Source organism: Pagrus major, chromosome 16 (genome assembly GCF_040436345.1).
Source record: "Pagrus major chromosome 16, Pma_NU_1.0".
In the NCBI taxonomy this organism is placed as follows: domain Eukaryota; kingdom Metazoa; phylum Chordata; class Actinopteri; order Spariformes; family Sparidae; genus Pagrus; species Pagrus major.
Window position 1 is genome coordinate 7708710 of NC_133230.1, and position 27961 is coordinate 7736670.

The following is a 27961-nucleotide window of genomic DNA, read 5'->3' on the forward strand; positions in this document are numbered from 1 at the left end:
TGCGGGGTTATCGATGATTATCAGCTGCATTTGCTATGTTTTTTTTACTGTTATTTCTTTGCAGTGATCTCGCATGCATTCCCCAGGATGGAATAAAAGCAGAAAAATCTATCCACATTGCATCTTCTCATCGACCTAACTTGTCAGATCCCACCTCCGAGGACCCGCCTCGTTCATTCAATTGGTCTGTCACAAACCTGTTTCGTGCATTTCTCCGTCTGTCACTCAACAGCCACGGTTTGTCTCCTCCTCTTTGCTCGGCATCAGACTGGTGTGTGTGCCGACCTTGTTCCAGCGACGAGCTTCACCCCCCGAAAGCCAGCTGTTTGCAGCGAATACATTTTGTGGCGAGAGCCGCCGGTCCGGCACGCGTTTTTCTCCCCCTCTCTCTCTCTCTTCCGGGCGGTGCTTGGTAGCCGTGCGTTTTAAGCTAAAAGCAGTCAAAAAAAATGAGTCGGGATGTGATGGGGTGCTGCCCTGCTATCGCTAGCTAGGCGGACAAATTCCTTCAACCAAGCTCCGCCGCTTCAATCACTGCGGGTTGACACAACATTAGCCGAGGCGTTGTTTGGCGAGCTAGCGGCGCTAGCAGAGGCAGCTTGTCGTAGCCGCCGCGCGTAATTTAGCCACCGTCGGCTAATGTAGTTACTCGGTGGACGGACGCAGTGCTGCGGCGCGGATAGTGCAATAAGGGTTATCACACTAGTGTTAGCTCACTAGCGAGGACTACTACTTTTAGCTAGCTAGCGGTCGGAGAGACTGCACAGATATAAACGGGTTTTTTTTTTGTTTTTTGTTTTTTTGGATGTCGCGACGCTGCAGTTGTGAACCACTTCGGACGGATTGTGAAGATTGAATCGGGACCACCGAGTGACAAGAGAGGGGGGGTTAATGTTTATAAAGCAAAGGTGTTAAAAGAGGCTAATCTGTTGCCGTCACAGTCATTTTTTTTTTTTAGCCGTATTAAGGCAGAGCATCTCGGGGAGGCCCCAGCGTCTCCCGACTCCCTCCCCCTGTCCGAGTCTCCCGTGATTTGCCGAGAAACACCCGGGCGAAGTCGCAGTCGCTCTCGGCTGGGGGGGACAACTTGACAGCGAGGCCCCTTTAGCTAGTCTCCCCTCCCCACCCCGCACCACCACCACCACCACCACCACCCCCCTACACCACAAGTCCCGTCCATCCCATCCGACAAAGACACCACCTCCTCGCCTGAGATCGAGGGGAGGCGAGCGCCGGGGATTCGGGGATAAGCTGAACTGGTTCGGGCTTCGTGCTGCCGGGTCCCGTCTAAGCTGGGCTGCCAAAACCAGAGGGGATGACTCTGGAGTCCATGATGGCTTGCTGCCTGAGCGAAGAGGCGAAGGAGTCGAAACGAATCAATGCAGAAATTGACAAACAACTCCGCCGAGACAAACGAGACTCCCGGAGAGAGCTGAAATTACTTCTTCTCGGTATGTGGCACGTTTTATTCTCACATATATCGCTGTTGTCATGTCTTGCGTCGTTTACATGGAGTGGTGGTGGGGGGGGAGGAGGAGGAAAACTAACCCTCCTTGGGCCTTCTTGGCAGTGCTAGCAAATATGCTACTAGTTAAGGTTGCTAGCTGGACGCCTGTTTTTTTTTTTTTTTTTTTTGCAGTGTGAGTAAGGTTTATATGGCGTGAAATCCAAAAATGGCGTGAGCTCGTCGGGTTTTAAAAACGGGTTAGCCGGCCCGTCCAGGTGCATATCTGCAGGATCCGGCGAGGATGTCTCTTTATTCCGATATTTGCATCGGTGTGTGCAGACTACAAGCCCATTTGGCACGTCGGGAGTTACTAAGATGTCACCCTGTTTTTGCAGGCTACCACATGCTTGTCAGTGGGCCAGTTTGACATTATTGACCAGCCCTCAGGCTAATCAATTGGTCAGCTTTCAAAGCAGCCACTGTGGTTTTGGTTAGAAGGTGAAGATGGTCGTTTGATAATGAAAGAAGAAGCAGCAGCAAGCTTTGGGTTTGCTCTCCACTGTTGCTTTCACCAGGTTGCATAACACTTGTACAACTGGATGAGGCTTCAGGTGCCTCAGCTAAACCCTTTTTGCTTTGCTGTCCCATTCATTAATTCATCAATTCCTCGTATTTATTAGTGTGCACATGGGTGTCACAAATCTACCCTTCCAGAGGGCAAGGATACTGAGGGATTTGCCCCCTCATCCTGTAGTCTAGCTGAGTAGGTTAGCTATTTTTATAGCTGGTGTGTGGGCAGGTGGGAGCTGCTGTTGAATAAGTTGCTCTGTGCTGCATTGATTCATAGTTCTGTGGACACCAAAAGGAACAATAGGCTCTGATTTATTTGCAAACGCACAACATGTATTTTGCGTGCACGGCGTGACGAGCCAGCCGTTTTTTAAAACAACGCACAACTCCAGGAAAAAAAAAAAAACCCCAGCAGGTGTCCATTTTTAGGACAATTAGGATTATCTAGGTTGCATGCTTAGTTTCAAAACGTTTGCTCCCATTTCTTCCCCAACCTAAAGCAGCCCTGGTTATTTGACATGTGTGTCTCCTTTCATTTCCCCGCTGAATACCTCGGCTCGGAGAAGTAGGCCACGCCAGAGCCATACCGTTGATGGGACGTTTTCTATTCCGTGTCATACGTTTTTAAATCCCTGTTGCACTCTGTTGTACCTGGTGGCCAAGGTGAGCGGGTCAAAAGAGGTGTTTGTTTTTTTTGTGTCGCAGTTTTTTAAAACGGTTTGCTCCTGCGCTGCACTTTCTCTTGCCAGATGATCAATGAAGGCTTTGGGTTGATTTCAGGATTCGGGTGTTTTGATATCTCCATCACATCCCTGATTTTGACAGCAGAAAAAAAAAAACACCTATCAAAAATGTCCGACAGCAAGCAAGAACTGCAATCAGTCGAGGTGTAAGTGGCCCATCCTGTGTGAGTTAAGGCTGTCAGTGGACGCCCGGATAAGGACGTGTAAGGCAGGATTAGCGCAGGTCTTAATAGGCTTGGTTAAACACATCCGCTGCTCAGACTTTGAGATGTCACTGACTCCTATTATCCCCTGGCATTATTCTCAGACCCGCGGCCCTCGGTGAGCCGCCTGCCTCTCCACACCTCACTGGAGGAGGAAGACAACCTCTGTCTATGAACATTTGACCGCCACCTTCCATCGAGTGTAAATTTAAAGGAGAGGGAAAGTGATACCGAGCTGCATTTTTGAGTACTGGACGTTTATCCATCTCAGTTGAATGTTGTGGGAGTTGTTCTGTCACTAGCGACCCTGCAGCTCAGTGCATGTATAGGAGATACAACAGCTCGTTCTAACAAAATATTCTCAGTTTTAGTTGCACGTAATTTCTTACTGCAGACTGCTGTAGCTTTAGTGCTGGAATATTTTACCATGGTGGGCATGCAATGTCTTTTTAAGGTATGACAATTCAGATCACATCTGATGCCATGCGTCTGGATTCCTTGTGCAGCAAGTGATGTAGGGAAGAGCTGACCGATTAACCGATTAGTTGATCAAAATGATTCAGCAAGAACTATTTAATCGCTTGAAAGACGGTCCTTGCACGGGCTGTCCATGCAGTAGAATGACGCAAACATTTTTAAAATTGGTGCTACATGCCCAAAGAAAACATAGAAAAAGGGCTGTGGTATTCCTTTTTGCTGAATAGGTAGAAAACCTGCAACAACCAGATTGCACTGCACCACAAACCCAAGTATTGCCGAGTTGGGCAGTCCTTGGTTTTGGCTCGTCATCCGTTTTTTGAAACAGGAAACAGTCAGGCGGCCAGCTGGTAACACACAATAATGTATTCCAGATAAACAGTTCTCTAAAATATGTTTTTGAAAACATTTTAGGCGACAATAGACAGTGAACAGGATTGTCGTGTTTTGACAGTTTGATCTGAAGTTTGGTGAGATGCCCCTCATTTGATCCCAGAAGGAGAGAGAGCGATGACTCGCTCTCTCGATCCAATCTGTAGTACAATCTGTAGCTGATCCAACAGCCCTGAAATCCTCCAGATGATGCATTTTACGTAATTTAGGGGATTTTTTTTTTAGAGTAGGAGGCTCTGGGTGCAGGCAAAATGGAGAGAAGTTTAACATTGTTCAGTTGTATATACTGCAGACATTGTAGTTCCAGTTTAAGTCAATTATCAAGCAAAAATTGTATTAGCTCGTAGTACCAAGTTGCAGCTATTTGCCATTTTATACAAATTTAAATTGATTCAGCTTGCATTATGTTATAAACAGAAAATACTCGAAACATTACAGTTTCCTAAAGCCTAACGTGACATCTTAAAATTGCTTCTAATGCCCATCCAGAAGGCCAACATGCAGAAGTAGTCTGTTTATAGTGTTATTAAACAGAGAGAGGAGCCAATTCTCACATTTAGGAAGCTGGAACCAGAATGCGTTTGGCATTTCTGCTTGAAAAATTACTTAAATGATGCATCAAAATAACTGCAGATTGCCTGACTAATTGATTAATCTGCTAAATGTTTGATCTCTAGATTGATATTGACGCTACTGCCATCGCTGCCTGTAGCATTTCCCGAAACAAAGTGTTTTTCTCACACTAGTTCAGGTCCACCCTCCCTCTGTCTCTCTCTCTCTTCCTGGCAGAGTTTACGATATAGCCAGGGTGCGTTGCCAAAACAGATATGTCTCGACAACAGTTATGAGGTTTGGTCACATTTTCTGCCAGACGCAGGCATGAAGCTGAAGAATATGACGAGGGAGAATGTTATGGTTAGTTTTATAGGTAGAAAGCTACAACAATCTTCAAGCTTTTAGCCACATGGTCAGAAAATAACAACTCTGCCAGGGCTGCAGCAATGCCCACAGTCTGGCTGCCTGTCACTGAGGGCCATATCAGGCCATACCGCCAGCTTCCTGCTCCACAGACCAGTGGTTTGCCTCTACTTGGTCAAAACACAGTGGGCCAGGAGCTGTGGCCCCTGCTGCATTGGGTAAATGAACTGCTGGAGCGAACGAACGGTCAGTAAAGTGAGATGGAAGGGCAAAACGCTTTAGGGTTTCCCAAAAGTGCTGACCGAGGTGAACTGTGAGCTCCAGGTCAAAGTGTCAGTGTACAAGTTTGTATTCTCTTTTTTTATAAAAAAGTGTATTTGACGTGAAATACAAGGAACATAATGTCTGATGATCAGTTTAAAAAAAAAAAAAACCCTCTGACGTGTGGAAGGCATTTTTGGTCATCAGTATTTAAGAAAGGGCTTTAAAAAAGGGGCAAAACTTGGCTCGAAAGCCCAAAGTGTTGTGGATGGCTCGGTTGTACACCATCCCAGGCAGAGGTCTAATGTACAGTCCTTTGCCAAGTCCTCATTGATTGAATTGTTCTTGTTCTTCTCCCCGTCTCAGCGGTACGTCTTGTTACCAGGTTAAGACATCCTTTAGAGGAACAGTTTGATTGAACCAGGAAGAGGATCAGGGGTTAGGCTCAGATGTTTATTGCTGACCTTCCTTCTCTTGCCAGGCCGTCTTATTTTGATCATATATGGCAATAGGGATCTTCTAGCTCTACTCCTCAGCAGTTTGTGTGTGTGTGTGTGAGTGTGTGTGTGTGTCAGAGCACGGTACTTTTAATGCCAGTGAATGTGGAGCTATGCGGATGGTCAGTTATTACTTAAATCCTCTTTATCATGGTTGGATCTAATGCTTTTTTAATATGGAAATCGCTATGAGACGGGCTGCTGTAATGTGCGAGAGTTTAGAAAGTCTGATAAGGATATCTCGGCTGATAAAGAGCTACATGTGAAATTAGCGTTTTTGATAAAGATTTGTTGAATGAGGCTGTTAAGGAGTTGTGACTAAGGCATGCACTGGGTGACACATGTTCACACTTGAACAATAAACCTCTCTCTGGTGGACTAAACTATGTAATGTTTCCAATTTTTCACACACGTCTTTGGCGTGTCTTAATGACAGACATGCATGTGTCTGTCCAATCTCTAGTACACTTAGCTGTCGCTTATTCTCAGTGTAGCTTGAAGAAAAATATACCAGAGCGGATATTGTTAATGCCGCTCCAAAGAAACACTTCAGCCATATATATATATATATATATATATATATATATATATATATATATATATATATATATATATATATATATATATATATATATAGCCATATTGTCGTTCTGAGCACATTGTTGTTGTAAATGCAGTCACATCGTTGCTGTGAATAGAAATGTTTTGCTAACAGTCATCATTCACCAAGATGCTTCTATGACTGGAGATTTTATATGAACATTGATATATTCCCTCTGGTAAAAATGATAGATTTTGTCCCTTTACTTGCAGGAGTGCAGTCACAATGATTGAACTAATAAATCTACGGCTGCAAAAAAAGTCTTGCGATAGTCTCGCTTAGCCAGACCTTGTGCTGTGGCTGCGCCCATTATTATTGTGCTATAGGGGAGAAGAGAGAGAAAGTGAAAGAGAAAATGTAACCGCTAGCTTGTTCAGGTTTGTACAGTTAGCAACAAGGTTATTGTTGGGGTTAGCTCTGAGGTCGTTGTTTTTTGTTGTGTACAGTAGAGGTGAGGATTTTGAAAACCGTAACGGACAGCTTGCGATTGACCGACCTTATACTTTTACTTAAAACTACATATTTGGTTACACGTTAGCTAACGTTATCAATCCACCACCACATAGCTAACATTACTGCTTGATTACATCCGGTGCATGTCCAAGATGTGTGTTAATATTTCAATATTGATTTACGGCTTTCCTATCACATTGTATAACACCGTCAAACAGCAACGTTAGCCAGAAAGTGGTAAAATGCTAACGTAAGCTGTCGTCTAACGGAAGCTTAAAGGTTACCAATACCTTGAAATGTCCCGATTTCCCTCCTGATTACCATTATCCATTGTTTTTTCTGTTGCTGAGAAATCAGGAAGCAGTAAAATGATAACAGTTTGACCCATTCATATGTTTATATGACCTGCAGGCTGGAACACAACAGTGAGCGGGATGTCAGAGGAAAATGGCCACCATATGAATATGGTCAATGGCAAGCTTATACCCACAGTCTACATCTGGTGGGTCAGACTAGTTTCGAGGTGATGAGAAGGTTTGAGATTTTGGTAAAATGATGTTTGAGGCCTTGGGATTACTGCAACAATATAGTGTGATGTATGTAGGACCACGTATTGGATCATCTCATAAAGCCCGATTGCAGAAGGTGTTTAATGCAGTATCTATCTTACCCAGTACAATAACCATCGGCCGCTTTGATTTATTTATAAAATTGAACAGCAGAAAATTACATGTACAAAGTGAAGTACACACAGTATGTTCTCCATCGCAGATCATAGCCAGCGCATCCATCCAGACTCCTCCTCTCTCTGCTCGTTTTCCTCACCTCAGCCAGCCTCGCACACACTCTTTGTCTCTCTCCACGACATGGTGTCTTTTACACAGCCGCTCATGCTGCTCACCAGTGCACAGATGAACACACACACACACACACACACACACACCCCCCTTTAAATGGGGTCATGGCTGGTTCTCTGGAGATATGGGGGTGAATGAGGCTAGATGGTGACTGTCCCACATACCGCTGCTACCCCAGTCCCCAGACAGGACGGGGACATGGCCTGCCTCTCTGTTCGCTGCCAGTGTCTTCAGCCCTCTCTGTGCTGACAGGGTGGCATGTTCATTCCTGTTTACTCCCACCAGCTGCTGTGTACAGTAAAGCCCACACGTCTCTGTGATTTTCAACTTCTGTCACTTCATCTTTCAAGTTGGATTTTGAATGATAGACGATGCTCACACTTGTCTTTTTTTTTTTTTTTTGGAGGATGTTCGGCTTGTGAATGCTGGTGTGAAAATCAGTGCAGCGGGGATGTATAATAAACGTGTTCTGCCCATGTGTGGACACGGAGCGATGTTATCTCATAGAATCTCCATGATGAGATTTCCTAAAATAAGTGCCGCGGCTTAAGAAATAATGTCAACATCTAGGATTTGGCTGTTTTTAGTTCGTAGCGGCCAAGCACAGTGTGTGTGTTGCAGACTAAAATACTGCTGCTTGCTCCAAATCTTTTGTAAAGCCTGTATTGGATTTTTCTTTTTCGCTCACCCACACCCACTCGACCAGAACAGCACTCGACGCATACTCACTGGTGAACAGACAAAGCCGTCCTAAGGTGGTCAAATGAAGGTGTGTGTGTGTATAACATGCAGTGCACGCCATAGCATGTATATTCGATTTACAGCTCCGACACCCACGCACATGGAGCACTCAGCAGATGCAGAGACATCAGCACAAAGCCAGCATAGTGTTGTGCGTCGAACCTGACAGCAAGCAGCACATGTTAGAAGGCTGCAATAGAGCCGAAACAGACACGGTCCTATTCCCCTTTGTCTTTATGCTTGTGTGTGCTTCGCTCCATTCCTGTGCTGTCTGCATTGTCCAGGAAAGAGGAAAGAAAATGGGCCATCACAGCGAAGGTAACATCCATGCCTTGAGGTTGACCACAGGATCCGTGTGTGTCCACAGTTGGTTAGGCAGCTGGTGTGTGTGTTGCGTAGCTCCAGGCTGCCTTGGCTCAATCCCTTTCCTTTGTACGCCTGAAAGAGGCCAGTTTCCAAGATGAATTTAGTGAAGGATGGAGACCCACGCTACATTTTGGTTAGCCTTGTGACTGCCTGATTCACACAGTATCTTTCCAGGGCGCTGATAAAACGGCTAACGCCTGGCTCGTGCCAATTCTGAGCTTTTTGATAATATTTGAACCTCTGCTGTGCCTATGCAAATTTCTTCTCTCTGCTGAGATTGGATTGCACCGCGCTGCCTGAAAGGACAGTTCATAAACCGAGATAAGCCAACACTTTTCATACCAATGCACCGTTATATTTGAGTGTATTTGCATGCAGGGTAGCCATGATGCTGATAATCCCTGTCTCTTGTTCATGGAAAGCTGCGAGAGGCATTGCAGAGGGAAGCCGGGGTTAGTGGGGATGCTTGTGCACAAGGCCTTTTAGTGGCCAGTCAGTAAAATGAGCAGGCGGTGTGAAGAAGGCAGACCCTGCACACACACACAGACATAACCAGATCGACTGACAGTGCGACAACCAGGGCTCAACCGAACCCGCTTGCATTAAGACAGCAGTGTGTCAAGTCCATCAGGTGTTGTGTCATGAGCTGATCCGTTATGTAAAGGCTTATGAAAGCCAGCCTGGCAGCGGAGGATACAGGTGAAGCGTCTTTGCATGACGGACAGCCGTTACTATTTACATGCTGTTTTCAGTTCACAAGCTCTTCTTAATTTCGGCTCTACAATGGACCGGCGTTGGTGTGTGGGCTGTGTAGTGTACTTTGCTCCATTGCACTGGGGCACAATCTGAGCTCTCGTGTCTTTATTCCTCTCTCACGCTCATTGCTACCTGGAACAGAAAGTGTTATTAAACCCAAGTCGTGTGCGAGCTATTAAAAGGTGACCTCCTTTTTCTAGGTCATTACCAAAAAAGAATGGATGGATTCTAGTTATGAATATCCAAAATTCTTGACAGAGAGGGATGAGAATGGAGAGGCATATTTCTAGCCTCAGGGAGGTTGGGAGGGGTTGTGACGAAGGGGAGGAGGAGGAAGAGGAGGAGGAGTGTATATTTGTGGGGGGGTGGGGGAGCTGGTGAGGGCATGCAAATGGTTGTGGCTGGTGGTGGTGCAATCTGGAGAGGAAAAAAGGGGAAGACAGAGGCTCGTAGTGTGTTGTCTGGTGAAAGAGGGACAGTTAAGAGAACACAGCGGAGGGAGATCTTGTGACGGGGTCACGAGAAATAAATCAGACATCAAGCTGGAGAGTGATCCTCCTGCTCCTTTGCTGAAGCAAACTGCAGTCACTACTAGGACATTATCACCACAGCCCAATACAAAGAATACGCTCTCTGTACTTTGCTCCTTTTGTTAGCTTGACAATCACAGTTTTTTTATCAGGCCTGACTACCTTGCAGGCACCAGTTTGTAGTAGCAAATGGAAGGAGAAACTGTAAAGATAAGCCTTTTTTTTTTTTTTTTTTTTTTTTTTTTTTTTTTTTAGGGAATCATAGTCTATCTAGTCTCTGTTCTCCAAAATTGGACTTTTTGTTAGAAGAGAAGACGGAGGAGGGTCATATTCCCCCTTATGGACACAAGTGTTGAATCCCCAAATTTCTATCTGAGATTAAGGCATTTCTTCCCGCATCACTGGAGAAGCTACTATCTCTCCCGACATTTTTACAGTCCTTGGTGTTAGGAACCCCCTGGTACTGACCTCAGACCAGCTTCCCACCCACCCCCCTCACCACCCACCCCAAGAAGAAAAAAAGACTCTGTTGAGCCAAGGCCCCTCTTCTCTGTGGTACGCCAAAAGATGAAGAGCACAGAGCGAGCCTGAGGGGCTCACAGTTATATTTACTGTCTGCTACGAAAGAGAGGAGAGAGAGAGAGAGAAGGGGCGGATGGGAGGGGTTAAAAAAAAAAAAAAAAATGAGGAAGGAAAAAAAACACAGGAACGAAAAAGAGAGGGAGACAGAGGAGGGGTTGCTATGGTAACGGAAATATGGCTGCTCTTCAAAAACCTTGAATGTAGGTGGTGGTGAGATGAGTGTGTGTGTGTGTGTGTTTTTTTTTTTTTCCTCCTCGTCTTTCCCTTTCAGTTTTGCAGATATTATGGATGTGCTGGATCCCTTTTGATTTCACGGAGGACTGAAATGCCATCAGCTCTTTTTTTTTTTTTTTTTTTTTGTGTGGCCTGAGGGCGGTGTTTCTGGGCATGTAGAACATAGGAGGCTAGTGTGAAATGTGGGTTAGGCCCAACAACAACCCCCCCCAGCAATGGCAATCACTGCAGGTCTTGAAAAGCGTAAAAAACTCAGTGCAGAGATTGTGATTTTGTTTCACTGAAATCAAGGAGGATTTGATCATAAGAAGCCGAACAAATGTGTTTTTTAAAATGTGCGCCTATGATCCAAAGCCTTCTCTCTCGAGCTCCTCACCATATGTGTAAAATCTGGAAACCTGACACTACTTGAAAAATTGAGATGATCTTAAAGCCAGATATGGACTCAGGAGGGCAGAGGAGGATCACTGGAGGAATGCAGCCTTTTTGACAACGACCCCTGCCGTCACCTTTTGGCAGAGGCACTTTAGTGTTAGATCCTGAATGTAGGGCAAGACGTCTTAATCATCTTCATTAAATTAGCTCGTCTTTTCACCCCACTCTCCTCTTCTCCCTGGAAACGTTATTTTGATTCATTCGCCTTCCAAACCGTGTTATATCATCCTGACGCCGGACAAAGAAGCTTTGACATGTTAGCCGTCGTAACCAGTTTAGTTAATAAACTTGGAATTTCAGCGGAGGGATTTCATAATGCGTCAAACTTACTTAGAAGAGCATCCCACGTTAATCGAGTTTTGAGAGGAAGTATTAAGCTTCGTTTGTACCAGGTTGTGCTGTTTTGGCCTTGCTTATTGATAAATGGAAATAAATGAATACTAATGAAACATCAAAAACATAAACCGACTGCAGCATGTTCTTGGCTCTCGTCAGCTGGCATCAAAGTTTTTGGTCATTTTTTGCCTTTCATGGAGCATCTGTCTCGGGTCACAGATTTGGCTTGTTGTCATCGTCTTGGCAGAAATGACGAGCCTGATTTCAAAATGAGTTGTCCGATAATTGGAGGGGGCAGCGACTAGCGCCCTAATAGGACTAGGCGAAAATGAATTAAGTCCTGATCACAGTATATGTGATTTCAATTGTACATTTGGGTTACGGATGCAAATTTTCAGCATTTTCCTTATATAGCTTGATAGTTGGCTGCCTAAATCAATTATCGGTTTATCATTTATAATAAATAAAATATGTTGGATGTTTCTCCATTAGAAGCCTGTTTTAACCAATGGCATTATCTATGTTTGACGCAAAATCAGAGTTGGCTACATTAGGGGTTAAAAGACTGTAAACACAAAGTTACTTGATAATAAATTAAATTACACAAAATATGACTTCATTTGAATTACGGAGCTCCTATTCAGCTACTGGCCCAACAAAATCCAACCCATATTAAGGCTACTAAATGGCTAAAATGTCATAAAATCAGTTTATATAGAATGTCTTTCGGTGTTTTTTTTGTTTTTTCTTTTTTAGTCAAATTACTTTTAATTAAATGCATTTTCTCATACCAGCATTTTGTGTTTTATTTGGATATATTTGATAATCAAGTATTTGTAATTTGTAACAAGATACTTTTTGATTTATTGGTGCCCATGTCTGATTGTCGGTGCGTTTTTAATCTGTTAAATTCCAGCAATTGATTGTTTAATGTTTAATTATTAATATCCCTAATTTGGGGTAGAGTAAATGTTCTAGTAAATCAACTGGAAAATGGTAATAGCGGTGCTGACACACAAATCTGTTGCCTGATTCATCCATGAAAATTGATCAGTTTCATCACCAGAAGCACTGTCACGCTGCTTCCCGTGCCATTTGTGTGACTTTTGATGTTTTGAAGTCTTGCATCGCGACTTTGAAATACACAAAGTAGCCATAGTATAACAAAAAATAGCTAAAGAAAATGGTCTGTACTCATTGAACTTTCATCTCTCCTGCTGCATAGATACATGACTTAATACTGTAGCTTTATGTAGAATAATGGCTGAAATGGTATTCATTTTTTTTTTTCCTGCGGTGAAAAAGTAACATATCCCCACTTGCTGTATGCACTTCACTCCTAGTGGACGCCAGTAGAGGAGGTTGTACCAGAAAAGCGGTCTTTACTGAAGGTCATTACTGGAGCAGATAGTGTCGGAGCAGCCAACAGACTGGCCTGTCACTGTCCAATGTCATGCTGACTTCCTTTTCCATCACCCTTTGGTTCAATCGCAGTTAGGTTCTTGGTTTGTGATTTTAAGACTCAGTTTGTTCATAGCGTGCCATGCTGTGGCTTCTGCATTGCCCTGTGTACAGTAAAGAAAGACAAAGATGCAATGATTCGACTAACGAAATGTCTACTCGGGCCTCCTGGAATCATGGGCTTTAAGAGGGCAACCATAGTCTTTTTGGAGACTTTGTAAAATAAAACTGAAATGATAAATCCAAAACTGAATGTCCTCTGTGTTGAAAAACAGTTGTTAATATCATGGTTGATGAGGCTGTCAACCAATCAGTGGCTGTGTCTTAACTAGGCATATGTGTGTGACCCTGCGGTATTGTGGTCATGCAGTTATCGTCACAGCTCTATGAAGAATGCCATTTCTCTTTAAATGTTTTCTCTGAACTCATTCTGTGAGGCAGAAAGTGTCTTACTACTCATTTATCTCCTGCTCAATATTCTTGGTAATGAATGTGATGTTGTATTGTGTGTGTAGAGTGTATTTGGCAAATTATTCAGAAACAAGACCACACATCTCACCATATTGTTTTACAAAGCTTGTATGCAACATTACACCCCTTATCTCCTGTTTCTTGGTATTTTTGGCCAACATAGTTTATATTCTGTGTTAGATAACAGGCCACACCTTATATTGCTTTTCCATGATGTCTCACTTTGTGTCTAACTCTGGGCCTCTCTTTTTCCAGGTACGGGAGAAAGTGGCAAGAGCACCTTCATCAAGCAGATGAGGATCATCCATGGAGCCGGGTACTCAGACGAAGATAAGAGAGGTTTCATCCGGCTTGTCTACCAAAACATCTTCACCTCCATGCAGTCCATGATCCGCGCCACTGAGACCCTCAAGATCCCCTACAAATTTGAACAGAACCGGGTAAGGGCTGACCACAGAAGTAAGAGCAGGAAATATTCTTTAAGTCCTGGTGGTCATCAATCCCAGAGTTCCCTTATTCCCTTTATTGTAAAGGTTTCATGGCTGAATTTGGTATATTCTACACTGCATTGTGCTTTCATATTATAACAGGGTGTCTTAAAAGTCTTAAATTCATGTATCTAAAATTAAGGCCTTAAAAAGTCTTAAATACGTCCATATTTTGCATATAGCTCTTAAATTACATTTAGTTAGGTCTTACATATGAACGTTCATTTACCGCTTCCGTCATCGCCTTTTTTGTTTTTCGTTTTTGGGAAATGTGTTGGTGAGATTCACAGTTAGCTCCGTGTGTTGTACTTCTTTCTGAAGTATCCAGGAATTTATCGCCGTAAACTTCTTTATTTTTCCGTACTGTTTCGTACTTCGTGTAGGTCTTAAATTTAGTTCAAAAAGGTCTTAAAAAGTCTTAAATTTGACTTGTTCAAACCTGCAGAAACCCTGTATAAGCCTTTGTGAAACACCAAAAGCTCCATGCACAATCAGAAATAGTCTGTACTTTAAGCAAACCTCAGTACACAAGACGTATTCAACTCTTTTTGTTTTTAGTATTTGTCATAGACATGCCTTTAATACATTCAGATGACTGAAAGTGAACTAGTTAGTGGTGGTGTGGGCACAATACAACTACATAATTATAGTCTATTATTGTAAGCTACAGTGGTTCTCAATTCCAGTCCTCCGAGTCCTGCTGGTCTTTTATTGTGAACCTCTAATTGAGGACCGATTTACACCTGTGATCAAGGTGAATGTAGTCCATTACTCAGTAGGACAGAAATCCACCAGTACGCTCCTTCACAAGGACCAGTGTTTAGAAATACTGGTCCACATTAAGAATGAGCAGCACAGTCACCTAAATATTGAGCAAACAGATGTCATGTTCCAGAAATAACAATGATTGCTACTGTTGCATCCGCAGATGATTTAGAGACCCATATTTATGTAATTTTGAAGAAACATGTTAAATTGTTGTTTGTTCACAACCTACATGAGGAAATGCATTACCCAAGAATGTAGATGATTACTTTCTTGGGTAATGCATTTCCTAATGAGAAGACTGAAAATGTAACAACACTAGAACATGGAATAAAATCCAGTAATGTAATAAAATGTCCAGACTGTACTTGTAAGCACATTTTTAATCATAATTCAATACCGTCCATGTAGGTCATTTGACACTGATTTTAATTCTTGGAAATGCAAAATGTAGGCTTTGTATAGAGTTTGAAATTTACAACAGATGGCAGCAAGTGGTATGTCAGGGCTTGACTCTTACTTTTTTTTCTCAAGGAGCACTTGTGTTCCTAAATTCAAGATTTAGTAGCTTATAAAGGATCAAATGATGTGTTTTTTCCTTAATAAAGGAATATGAGGAGATATTTACAAGCAAAATAGTATAATTTAATTGACAACAATATCTGTTTCAAACTGTGTTGCATTCCCACATATCTTTTGTAAAGTTACATGGTATGAACAGTTAATTGTCTAATGTCTGTCATTTGGATATTGTGAAACCTTTCTTCTTAAGGCATTTTTAAATAGGCACAAATTCTTCATTTTCATATATATAAATGTTAATTTGCTCCTCTGTTTTGCCCATTTTATCAACCTCTTAATTTGTGTTGCGTCTCAGTTAGACCAACTGCATGTTTTAGGTCTTTCATGGGAAAAATCTTCAGGTGCATAAGAAGTCTTGCATTTAGTTTGTCTAGCAGAAACATCATCTTTAGAATAAGTAGAAGATGTGGGTGGTTTGGATCAGCCCGCAGGTCCAAACAGACCTACGGCTATCTGAAATATCTTCGCTGAAAATGTAAAGAAATAAGTGACTTCAGTCTATTTCTGTTTTCCCTGTCATCTCTCTCAGTGCTCGCTCCCATTCATCACTATCCTCCTTCTGCTCTTTGTCTCACCTTTTCCCTCCCTTGCCTGTGTCTTTCCAGTCTAACGCCATGCTCGTGAAGGAGGTGGACATCGAGAAGATCAACGGGTTCGACCACCCCTACATCGCAGCTATCAAGAGCCTGTGGTCCGACCCAGGGATCCAGGAGGCCTACGACCGCCGCAGAGAGTACCAGCTCTCTGACTCCACTAAATAGTACGTCTCTGTCTGCGTGTGATCTCTGTCTAGGATTTAAGAATGGTATTTGTGTGACTGTGTGTGACACAATGTGTGTGTGTGCTTGTGTAATATTTATGAGGGTATGTCTGTGATCCTGGTTTGGGGAAAATATACTAATTTATCCAGTGTTGTAATTATAACTAACTGTGCTGTTCTCTTATAGGATTGTTTTTCAGTTGATATAAAATCAGAATTTGTAATGATTTCGTTTGGATCCTAAACCTTTAATTTCATGTGTCAGGGAGTTGTTTTTCAGAGTAGGGAGTGTTTGGATGTGTGGTATGTGACAGCTTTTGTGTGTATGTTCTGTGTATAATTACCTCAAGGGTTTGTAACATGTGCAGGGCAGGGCAGGGCATTAGTCTTGTGTCCACATGGGATTTGAGATGACAAATTTCAAAATTCACCAGCCTGTTTCACAACTGAGCAAACTCTGCAAGCCAGAAGTATTAGGGCCATTGTTTTTTGGGCTTTTAATTGTTGGTTATTGTTAGAAGTGTCGTGGTTCTCCAAATCCACAATTAATTTTGTCTTTGAAACAACAACTTGACTTAATCCTGGTGGCTTTCTGTAGATTAGGGTTAGGCAAGTTCAAATAATACCCTTTGGGATTCAACAAGAAAAGTAGAAATGCAGTTTGTAACAAAGTTTGTTTTCTCAAATCTGTCTGTTGGAGTGACCTTCATACCAGTCAGTTGTTTGTAGAAGTTTCTGGAAGTGCAGCTGCGCTCTTCCAAAGGGTGCCGGATGGGGCAGGGAGGGATCGCAGATACTTCCTTTTGAATTTGAAGATGAAAATCGATCGAAATCATTTCAATCAGTGTTCAGTTTAGAATGGAAATTGTGATTAGGCATGGGACTACATGAAAAACCCATCATCTACTAATTATCAACACATTCTTTAAACTTTCAAATGAACCCTATAATTGCACTAAAGCATACTAGAATGACTTAAACCTTACATTTTTATTACATCACAGATGGGACACACCTTTCTTTTTTTAGTAACAAACAATCAAAGAATCTTAAATAAATAATCGTAAAATATAAGGTATATATTGGTTTTTGTAGTATTTACTCCTATCCGAACTTGTTTTTGTGGGTAAACAGTGCGAAAGCCATGCTGTCAGCCATGGTAAAAGGCTTAGGCAATTCAAAATAAATCAGGAAACCAATATAGGATTGTACAACGGCAAGCTAGACAACTTTTTCAAGTCGTTCATGTGAGGATATTCTATAACCACGATCCGCAATAAAATCTTTTATCGTTCCATCCCTAACCGTGATGTTTATCTGCAGTATATGATGATACAATTTGTCGGTGCAGTGCAATTTGTTGTCAGTATTCCTCGCAACTGAGGGTTCATACTGTCACAACCAGCTAATAGAGAGCAGAAGAGTGGCTTTAAAGCCACAATCCTGTCTTTGAACTACATGCTGTCATCTGTGAACAGTATTAAACAGATAATTAACATTCAAATAATGTTTCAGCTAAGGTTTGTCTTTACTCCCTACAGTTTGGCTGAAAAACAATGATTTTATTTTAGCTTCAGTTGAGCTTTGTGTTTAATGTCTGAATGTCAGTGGTAAGAGATTCACTGACTCTTCACCTCAGATTAAAAGACATTGGCAAGGTGTGTACACTAGTTGTGTGTGCAACACGTTGTAGCCAAATGTACCAGCCTCCTGTTCTGTGGTTGTGTGTGTTTGTCATAGTTACTTTGTAATAAAATGTGACCTCAAGCTAAATGGCCAACAGCACTTGACTCACTTTCTAGTGGCCCCCTGGTTGTGGACTTGCTGTACTACAGTTTGATGTCAGCATTCATGCAGGTGTGCTTGGTATGTTGAGAATATGTCATGATAAAAATGTAAGTTCTGTGTCTGTTTTTGCAAGTGTGTGAGTGAGAAATCATTGAAAATGTCTATTCCACACTGTTGTGATGTATATCTCCAGTTACCTTAGCGATATAGACCGTGTGACTGCGGAGGGATACGTTCCCACCCAGCAGGATGTGCTGAGGGTCCGTGTTCCCACCACGGGTATAATAGAGTACCCGTTTGACCTGGAGAACGTCATCTTCAGGTACCCCCGTGGCACCAGGACTGCAGCATCACCATAGTTAGAGGACAGAAACCACTGATGACTGCCAGGACATTAACACATTACTCAAGCTAGGGCTTATATATGAATTGACCCAAAAATATAAATTTGCTAGCTGATTTGTGTAAGTGTTGCTGTCTCAGTAGCGTGCAATTACGACTCAATTACAAACTTGAAAAGCTCACGTCACTACGGGGAAAGATACTCAGCAAGAGCACATTTGTTTGAATAGACCGTGTTGTCCTACAGAGAGAAATAAAGATTATGTTGCGCCCGAGGGCCACATTAGTTAACCTGATTAGATATCAGTGGTTTGTGTTCACAATTGTGCTGAGGTTCTGGCTCCAGGATAGACACGAAGGCCAGACGTGCTGCACTGAAGCATGTGGGGAGCAGCCAGATGAAGAAGGATTAGATGGTGATGTCAAAGATTCTCCAGGAACTCGTTAAGAAAATCAGGGAGCTGATTGGGCACGGTTTAAAACACAAAGGAATTTTAAGTTTTTATTTACATTTAGAAAAAAAGTATTGGTCCTATTCCTGCTGTCCTTGATATCATACTTGTCCAAACCTTCTTTATCGAATCCAGGTGCTGCCGTCTCTGCTGCTGAGGTCACTGCTACTACTGTCACTGATGCCACCTCACTGTCTGTGACATAATCCACAACCCTACTTGACCTCACTGCAAATTTTGGCAATTAAAAAAGAGAGTCAAGTTAAACACAAAGCCACTTTTTCAAGCTAATCTTACATGGTTTACTGGCAGAGTGTTGGTGGAGCAGTGACACTGACTAACACCCTTTCCTTTCTGAGATGTGGCCTTTTCTGTGAAGCTTCCTCAACAGGACTCATCCACACTTCCTGGAATGGCAGGGGGGTTGCGGTAATTGCCTGTCACGCTTTATATAACTGTTTTCCTGTCTTTTTTTTCTCTTTTATCTCTCTTTTTTCCCCCCGCACCGGCCTGCCTGTAGTTATCTTTCCGATCTGGATCGTATTGCAGATTCCAGCTATCTTCCCACTCAGCAGGATGTGCTCAGGGTGCGCATCCCAACTACAGGAATCATAGAGTACCCATTCGACTTGCAAAGCATCATTTTCAGGTAGAAAGATGCCTGTTTTGGCTCAGACCCTCCTTGTTATGTTGTGAGATCATTAACCCATATGTCATCTGATGTGTTTTTGTCCAACGCCCCATTTAACCACATTTTTTGTCCTCCCTCTTAATAGAAAGAACTTGACCAATCATAGAAATTGAAGTCCTCGTAGTCTCCTCCATAGTCCTACACTTTCTTTTACCTCCTGCCACCAACAGCAATCATACCACACATAACACAACCCCCTAATGAACACAAAGTCCTACATTCTGGTGCCCGGTCCCTGTAAATGGGTCACCTCCTCTCTTCCTCCTCCTCTCCTCCTTTCCTCTCCGGCTGGCAGAAGAAACGAGGTCGTCCTCTCCGCGGTGGAGGAATGTTATTTTGGGCAGCAGGTCCTGCAGGGCCTATATTGGCCCTGGGTCTCTGTGGACCACAGTGGACTGGGCCACCACCAGGAGGCAGCCTTGCATTGTGAATTTGACTAGCTTTCTCAGAGACCATGTTGAATCTGGTCTGGAGGCTTGCTCCTTTGGTCCAGAGGTGCAACAAAGGCCAAAAAGTGAGGGTTTAAATTGTGCTGATGCCATTTATATAATAGTTTGACATCAGATATTCCTGACAGGGAAGATTTTACTGAATCAGTTGTCACAAATGAAGGCTTAATGAAACTGGGACCTTAACTCCCTGACGAGTGAAGGGTGACCTTGTCAAAGAGACCCTCGGGGAAACTGAAACCTTCTGAGAATCCAGTCAGTATTTTAGCCACAATTGCTCTTCATGAATGGTTTCAACGAGTGCCAGCCAAAGTTTTCCTGCCAGTTTTTGCTTCGCAGTATTAGTCCATCTCTTAGGACTATATATATATATATATATTTACTTGAGATGTAATTTTCTCAGCTTGTAGCCTCTCATTAGGTTACGTAGCAGTCGTCTTTCTTCCATGAAAAGGATCCCTCTGTCACAGGTGCCCACTGTATCTTTTCATCAACTCTGCCTCCTGTCCTCTGTCCGTCCTGTCCTTCGTTTTATGTTCCTCCATTTTCCTCCATTTGTCTTCTCCAAGTGCGATTCCAAATAGTCCTTTTTATGTGGTGCTTTATCACGCACACCAGGGAAGGCTGTGAAAGCTGTCTGGTAGAGAAATGAATGACCCTCCACTTTCACTGTATCACATAAACACAAGTACAGGCTGATCTAGTACCAGATGTAATGTTGACTCCTTGTATGACCAGATGGATGCCATTCAATTTAAGAACTCTAGAGCATTTCTTTCCTTCTGAGACTGTTTAGATGCACAAACCAATCTGCTACACAGCTCAGTCATAAAGTTTGAGGATTTTAAAAAAACAGTGTCGGAAGTCATATTGCAACCAATGAATACATTTCAAGACTCAAATGAAACAAACAAAATAAACATTCAAAAAAGTATAGAAATTATATTAAAGACTGTCCAATATAGGTGTATTTGTAGTTTATAATGTGTGTGTGGCTTCCTCCGTGTCAAACCATGGCTAGACTTTGTGTAAGGCAGCATTGCATGTAACTCTAAAATGCTTTACAAAAACTGAATCGGTTGTATCCGAAGCACGATCAGGCAGACCCAGAGTGACCACTATCATCAGAAGATCAGTACATCAAGCTTAGATCCCTGAGAGATAGAAAAGCAACTTCATCACAGATTCAAGATTTGCAAAAATGTAAAACGCAATACTCCAATTATCATAAGTAAAGTCAAAAGTATTGTATTCGGAACAAATGCAGAATAGAAGTATCTTGGCGGATGGTCTCAGACTTTTGGACTCTTTTGTATACTGAGTTCAGGAGAAGGGCGTGCAATGCAAACTTCTACGGAGAATACCTAATAGCTGTGAAAAGAAACTTACTGCATACAAAATCAGATTCTCATTCATTATGTGTAGAGAAGCTCCAAATAACTGATAACAAATTGTGACATACTAAATCATTTCCTAAACTGAGTGGCATTCATTTAAAATCTGATCCTTGATCTGTCTTAAATTGAGAATTTCTCATCTTTGTGGTGGCACGCGTGACTCACATACTGAGGACGACAGCATATTCCCACTGCACATTTGTTTCTTGTTTATTAGTTGTTTTGTCTTTTTGCTAAATCTAGAGCTCTGCACATGTTTTCTCTCAGACCTTCAAAACTTCTGCCTCAGAAGTTGTGAATTTTTATTAATTCTCCTCTTAAGGTGTTGAATCCATCAGGTTTTTTTCCCCAAACAAGTTTGCTTATAATGAAGTTAATAGGACTGCAGAATAGTCCTTTTTCAAACAAATGATCAGGACCCAAATGAGACTATATCTTTATATTTGGGTCATGTGCTGAAAATGTTTAAGAAAGATATACACCAGAGAATGTCTTTTGGACAAATCTGCAAAGAAAAAATAGTTCCTCTGCCTTCTACGCCTTTTTTTTAAGCGGGTCATAATTCAGTATGTATGTGAAGTAATAGAATAAACAACCATTGCAATTTAGTAAGACCAATAAGCATATCTTGATGGATTCAAAACTTCTGATAAACAAAGTACTGCCCTTAATGACTGTTGGCAACTGAACATGAACGAGTCCACCATGAGCTATATGCTAATGTTTTTCCCCTTCTTGCCTTCTTCACTTGTCATCTTGCCCTCTTCACCTCCATCCTGCCCTTAGGATGGTGGATGTCGGGGGTCAGAGGTCAGAGAGGAGGAAGTGGATTCACTGCTTTGAGAACGTCACCTCCATCATGTTTCTCGTGGCGCTGAGCGAGTACGACCAGGTCCTGGTGGAGTCGGACAACGAGGTGGGTGGACATTAAAAGCATGTTTTAAACACAATTATCTCACGAGCAGTATTACCTGTGTGCCTTTATTTGTAGTCAAATCTCAACAAGACTAAACAAAATGACTCTTCTGCTGCAGAACCGTATGGAGGAGAGTAAAGCTCTGTTCAGGACTATCATTACCTACCCCTGGTTTCAAAACTCCTCCGTCATCCTCTTCCTGAACAAGAAGGACCTGCTAGAGGAGAAGATCTCCTACTCACACTTGGTGGACTATTTCCCTGAGTTCGATGGTGAGATCATCTATACATTGGCATGCGTGTGTGTGTGTGTTGTGAGTGTGCAACATGAATTGTCTACATCGACTCTTTTGAGTGCATTGTCATCAGAGCAGGCTCTCTGAGACTGAGACTGAGAAAGCTGCCCCGCCCCTCGCATATCTTGCAGATGAGAGGCTCATGAGAAGGAGAGCTTGGTATCGGACACATTAAGTGCTGTATGTATCTTCTCTCCGCCCAGAGGACAGACAGCAGCACCCTTTAAAAACATTGGATAGTTTTTTGTAATATACGTTCCAGGAGTAAAAGTTCCGGCGTTCCCACTCGCAATGAGTTTGTGAGTTCCCGTTTTAACCAGTGGATTCCTGTACAAGTATGATAGCACCAAGCTACTGCTGAGAGCACACAACTCCCTCGAAAACCATCAACCTATTGATATTCTTAAATTACCGTTTATGTATGAATCAAACAATTGCAGTGTGGTAATTGAGCTGTTTCTGCCTGCTTCCAGTCCCAATCCTTTGCTATGCCGAGCCTTCTAAAGCTGAAACTGAATGCAGACATGACAGTTGTATCAAGCACTCTCATCTAAATCTTGAAAGAAAGGGAATAAATGAAAGGATTTTCCAAAATTGTCGACCTAATTCTTTAAATGGCCGTTTTTATCCTGATAGATAAATCAGTGTTTGCATGTGCTCGTCTGTGTTTTCACATCTTAGGTCCCCAGAGAGATGCACAAGCGGCGCGGGAGTTCATCCTCAAGATGTTTGTGGACTTAAACCCCGACAGCGACAAGATCATCTACTCTCACTTCACTTGTGCCACGGACACTGAGAACATCCGCTTTGTGTTTGCAGCTGTCAAAGACACCATCCTACAGCTCAATCTCAAAGAGTACAATCTGGTGTGAGGGCTCACGTACGACGCACACCTCCTCCCCATTGCACAAATGCACACCTCTCCGGGAGTGTGCGCTCAACTCCACATGCATTACACAGCACACCTTGCCGGCTCTCACACACACATACACACACACGCACGCACACACACACACACACACACACACACACCAACAGAACCCTTCCTGTTGTTTTTTTTTTCCAGTACAGTACATCTACAAATCCTCCCACCTGTAAACCGCCGTCCCTCCTCTTTTCACCAAAGCTCGCCCTCTCTTCCTCCTTCGCTCGGCAGCTTGTTGTGTCAGAGTCCCTGCTCCTCCCAAAGCTGCTCCACGTGTCAGATTTGGCTCTGGCTGCTGGCTCTGGCACATTTCACCTGGCACACAATCCTTTCACACGGGCTGTACAGTGACTGAAGGGGACTTTGGTGTTTGTGTGTGTGCGTGTGTATGTGTGTGTGGTACGTGTGTGTGTGTGTGTATTTGGGGCAGCATTGACTAGCGAGGAGCTGTGTTTTGGTGAAACCCCTTTCGGCCCTCTGGAGTTGACCCTCAGCGGTGTGAGATCAGATCCTCCGTCGTGTCCTCTCTGAGCTCCTTCAGTATTTTCAAGAAGTGAGTACTGGATCTCCTGAAACCAACTAAGGACGAGCTGCTGCTTCTTCTTCTTCATCTTCTTCCTCTTCTTGGGACAGAGCAATCCGGACAGGAAGTGAGGTTGCACACCGGACACAAGGGGACAGGGCCGAGGATTCTGTCTCCACCTCGCATCTATGAATGTACCCACCAGTGTGAGCATCGCAATCGCAAAAAAAAAACAAAAAACAAAAAAAAATAGAAATATATATTATGAAGTAAATGCATATGTAAACACACTTAAGACAAAAAGCACGAGAGGGCAAGACATAGCTAATCGAAATCTGTTCATTGCTGAGATTTTTTAAATGTTTTTAATGATAGAAATTTGTTGCTACGTCTACTTCTATTTAACAAATAACGGCTCAAAGGAACGGTGATAAGAAGTGGTAAGAAAATCTATAAAAACTTTTAAAGACATCTAAAAAGAAGCAACCAGAAATTTACTTGACTTAAGTATCCTTTAAAGATTTCTGTGGGATTTGTGTTTTATGTTTAAGTTAATCACATCGCTTCCCTCCTCCAGATGTTTTCTGTTTGGACTCACAGGGACAATCTTCCATGTGACCTTCACAGCATCTGGCTCCACTGATAACACCACCCGACACCCTTATTACAAAAACACTAACAGCGGGTGAGAGGGCCCTGCTTTCGACACAGGCTCTGCTCTGATTGGTGGAAGCAGATGTGGAGGGGAGTGTGATGTCATCAGCGTTTTATCAGAGCACAGCTGCAGCTCTGGGCTGCAAGTAGCTTATTCAACAAAAATAAAAGCTGTAAATGAAACACACGCCCGCCACCCCGGGGGGTGCGAGTGGAACCCATGCGGTAACATCTCTGATGATGTCACACCTGCGTCACTCAGCCGTCCAATCAGACACACTTCCTGACGGTGACACATCACATTAGGAAGTGCTTCTGTTTACTTTATCTTTTTTTTTTTTCTTTTAATTTTTTTTACTGTATAGTCACTTTGTTTATATAAAGATTGCTTGCTGTTGAGTGGTGAGAGGAGGGGGAGGGGGGCTACGAACCTTTCACAGAAAAACGCACTCTGAAGTCTGCAAATGTTGTTTGTGTATATCTGTTTGTAAATACATATACACAAAACACTCCTGTACAAAAACGCTCTGTGGTACACCATCTTTGGCAAAAAACAAACAGCGAAAAAACTACAAAAAAAAAAAAAGTATCAACTTCTTTCATTAGCATACAGTTTTTTCCTATGAATTTATGGTAGTAGTGATACTGTGATTATGGATTTTGTTCACTTGATTAATAGGACTACACAGAGCTGAGCGGTGTTGAGGAAACGATCGGCAGAAGGAGCAATAGTCAGAGAAAAGAGGTTCCTCCCAACCGGCCTCTCGACTCCACACTACTGCAACAGCTCTGGCTCCGGAGTATACTAACTAGGGCTGGTTGAAAATCTTCACAGTATGGTGACGAGATGATTTTAAAGTAATTAAAGATTTTTTTTATTTATCTAATTTATGGACCAGGTTTGAAGGTGTTGATAATTTGACTGCTTTTGATTCTGTCATGTTGAAGTGCTCCTTTTCTCATGCTGGAGCCTACTTGAGTCTGAACTGCTGTAAAAAAAACAAAAAAACGAATGTCTGGTATAGTAAGGACTTTATCTCTGCTTTCTATTTCTTATTGAGACATTTCCAGTTGTACTTGCCATCACATCTCCATCCATGATAATACTGTTTGGTTTTCTTTAGGAGCCCTCACATTTGTTTTGTTTTCATTTTTTTTTTTAAAAAAAAAGAAAAAGAAACTTGTATTTCCTCTTGGTTTATAGACGCAGCGCTGTAACGCATACCTAGAAAAATGTACAGTACGAACGTAGGTGGACTTTTTTTATCAGTGATTGATGACCCACGCGGTCCATGCTTGCTATTTGTAATTTAACACAAAAAATTCTGTTGTCGGTTTTTTGCATTGTTAATTTCCAGTTTTTTGAGGCTTGCTTTGATAGTGCCAGTGAAGTGCAGATATACTTTTTTGGTCTTTGACCTTTTCTACAGGTGACTTATCCTTCATCCTCATTAAGGGCTATCACAGTGCATCAGGCATCAGACAGCGGGGAGTGGAGTACAGGACCACAGTGAACCAAGTCATCCACTACTAATCCTTGTTTATAAATGGAGATTACTTGCAGTATGTGCTATAAGACGTATAGGCAGGGTGTTAATGTAAGGTGTGTGTAGAGAGTTTACCAACACTAAGCAGTTTCCTTTATGTATTTCTTTATGTATCTGGCCCTTTTTGCTGAATGAAGTGGACCCAGTATCTGGCTCTCTGACCTTTTGATTGGTATCACAAGTGTTACCTGTCATACCTCATGCAGTATAGAAACACTTAATCACTACAGACACTACTACCAGGACAAGTATTGCATGTCTCCCCAAGTATTTGACTCATAGCAGATAGCCAAGTGATGACCATGCTGTTGGCTTTGCATGTTTTAACCCGTTAACTACGAATCCCACACTTTATCGATGCCCGTTTCTCCAGTTTATAAAAATGATTCCCCAACTCCGAATGCAGCTATTGGTTTCTGTTTCACGCCAGTGAAGTTTGAGTTGTAATTTGTAGGTTTGAGTTGAAACTTGACTGTAATTGATATCCATTCCGCTTTTCTTAACGGAAACCACAAAGCTGCTGAAAAGTTAGGGAAACGATCGAAAAACCTTTTTAGCTTTCAAAAATGGTTAGCAGCGAGTTACTGGGGCTAAAACATATATATAATCACAAAAAAAAAAGCCAGTGTGGTCCTTAACTGCCATTTTGTTTGCTGAAAGTGACACTAATGTTTGAGCGGAAGAAGCAGACGGCCAACCGTTGAGACTGCTGTCATAAAGAGGGTCGGGATGCCAGTATTTAAGTGGAACGATATACCAGTATGGATACCCAAGTATTTATCAGTAGTCGTGTTAAGATTTACTGTGTGTCGAGTGCAGCTCACTTCCATGTCGTATTATTAGACTTGACACTACAACTCTGGCACATGGTGAAGGGCTGACTGGCTGTTAGTGTGGGTTTGGTAGTGTGTTAGCAGCCCGGTGTTGCACAGTGTGTGTGTTTTGTTTTTTTTTTTTCTTTCGTTGACACATTTAATCTCGACATATACGAAAGCAGGGAAGGCAGTCTTGTATGAAACTTCTCATTCTTTCATCCTTGTCCGTTTTTGAGCAACGACCAGTGGAGAGATTGGTTTTTCACTACAACGCTTATTTATTGCCTTTCATTGCCTTGAATAATGAAAGATGGCGTCGCAGGCCCCCCTTGTCGTTTTCTCGGAGCGTCGCTCTGCGAGCTTTAAGGCGGTCGTGCGACGTCCCTTCCTGTGGGTCAGTGGAATCAAACTTATCGATCAGCGCGGAGTCGGTGCATATTCAAAATCTCGTTCCCCCCCTTTTTTGTGTGTGTGTTTTTCATTTCCTGTATGATTTTAAAAAAGAAAAACGTAAAAAACATTACCAGAACACTATTATTTAGGACCACTTGATTTATTTTTCCTCACTCCAATGAAACCTGAAGGTCAATTGTGTAGTGGTGTATAAAATGCTGTTTTTTGTTTTTTTTTCTTTATTTCTTTTGTATGTAAACCAAATGTAAATTATGTATTATACTGAGTGTGCCAACCCCACTCTCTCTAGAGCCAGGCTCTCTCTAAGTGCCAACGCTGTGGTCATCATCAAAGGACCACCACCTGAGATGGTCCCCCTTTTTAAATAAAACACACCGGAGACTAAAAGGATAGATGATTAAGTACACACAAAGACTTTATTCTGTATTTAAGATTAAAGATTTAAAAGATAATCTGCTGTTTTTTAAGAAACTGTAATTATAATTGCATGTGCTGTTTATTTTGTGTTGGAAGTGAGGGCTTTGATGTTTTCATTGAAGCAGAGCCCTTGATGAAGGGGGTTCAATCAGTTGGTTATTATCGATTATTGATTTACATAACTCTTGCCATATTTTTTTATGTGTTTCATGTATTTGTTTCAACCACTGTTGCCTGATCCTCATTCAAACATGAACATGACTTATGATCATTGCCGCCTTCTAAGAGAGAAACATAATGACAAGGTATCTGTTTTAAATTGAAATAAATTTGTTCCTATACTTGCTCATGGTGTGTGTGTTGAGTGGGTTTCATGATGTTGTGTGTTTTAAGGTTTAGTTTGACGTGT

General features: G+C 42.3%; 1 protein-coding gene across 2 annotated transcripts; it reads left to right on the forward strand.

The window, feature by feature from the left end:
• Window positions 1–250: 250 nt before the first annotated feature.
• Window positions 251–27901, forward strand: gna11b (guanine nucleotide binding protein (G protein), alpha 11b (Gq class)). Of its 2 annotated transcripts, none has more exons than XM_073484073.1 (7): window positions 251–1451; window positions 13588–13772; window positions 15773–15927; window positions 19030–19158; window positions 21833–21962; window positions 22081–22234; window positions 22939–27901. In XM_073484073.1, the coding sequence occupies exons 1-7, from the start codon at window positions 1316–1318 to the stop codon at window positions 23127–23129; spliced, it is 1080 nt and encodes a 359-aa protein (XP_073340174.1). In that variant the 5' UTR covers window positions 251–1315; the 3' UTR covers window positions 23130–27901. The 2 variants fall into 2 exon arrangements, with proteins under 2 accessions (XP_073340174.1, XP_073340176.1); XM_073484075.1 differs by lacking the exon at window positions 19030–19158 and adding an exon at window positions 17909–18037 and having other exon boundaries at window positions 286–1451.
• Window positions 27902–27961: the final 60 nt, after the last annotated feature.

What these genes read in the sequence shown, in the direction of transcription:
- gna11b (XM_073484073.1), top strand. Translation starts at nt 1,316, where the DNA reads ATGACTCTGGAGTCCATGATGGCTTGCTGCCTGAGCGAAGAGGCGAAG. An exon ending in GCTGAAATTACTTCTTCTCG is followed by an intron (nt 1,452 to 13,587) that starts GTATGTGGCACG and finishes CTCTTTTTCCAG; the next exon opens with GTACGGGAGAAAGTGGCAAG. An exon ending in ACAAATTTGAACAGAACCGG is followed by an intron (nt 13,773 to 15,772) that starts GTAAGGGCTGAC and finishes GTGTCTTTCCAG; the next exon opens with TCTAACGCCATGCTCGTGAA.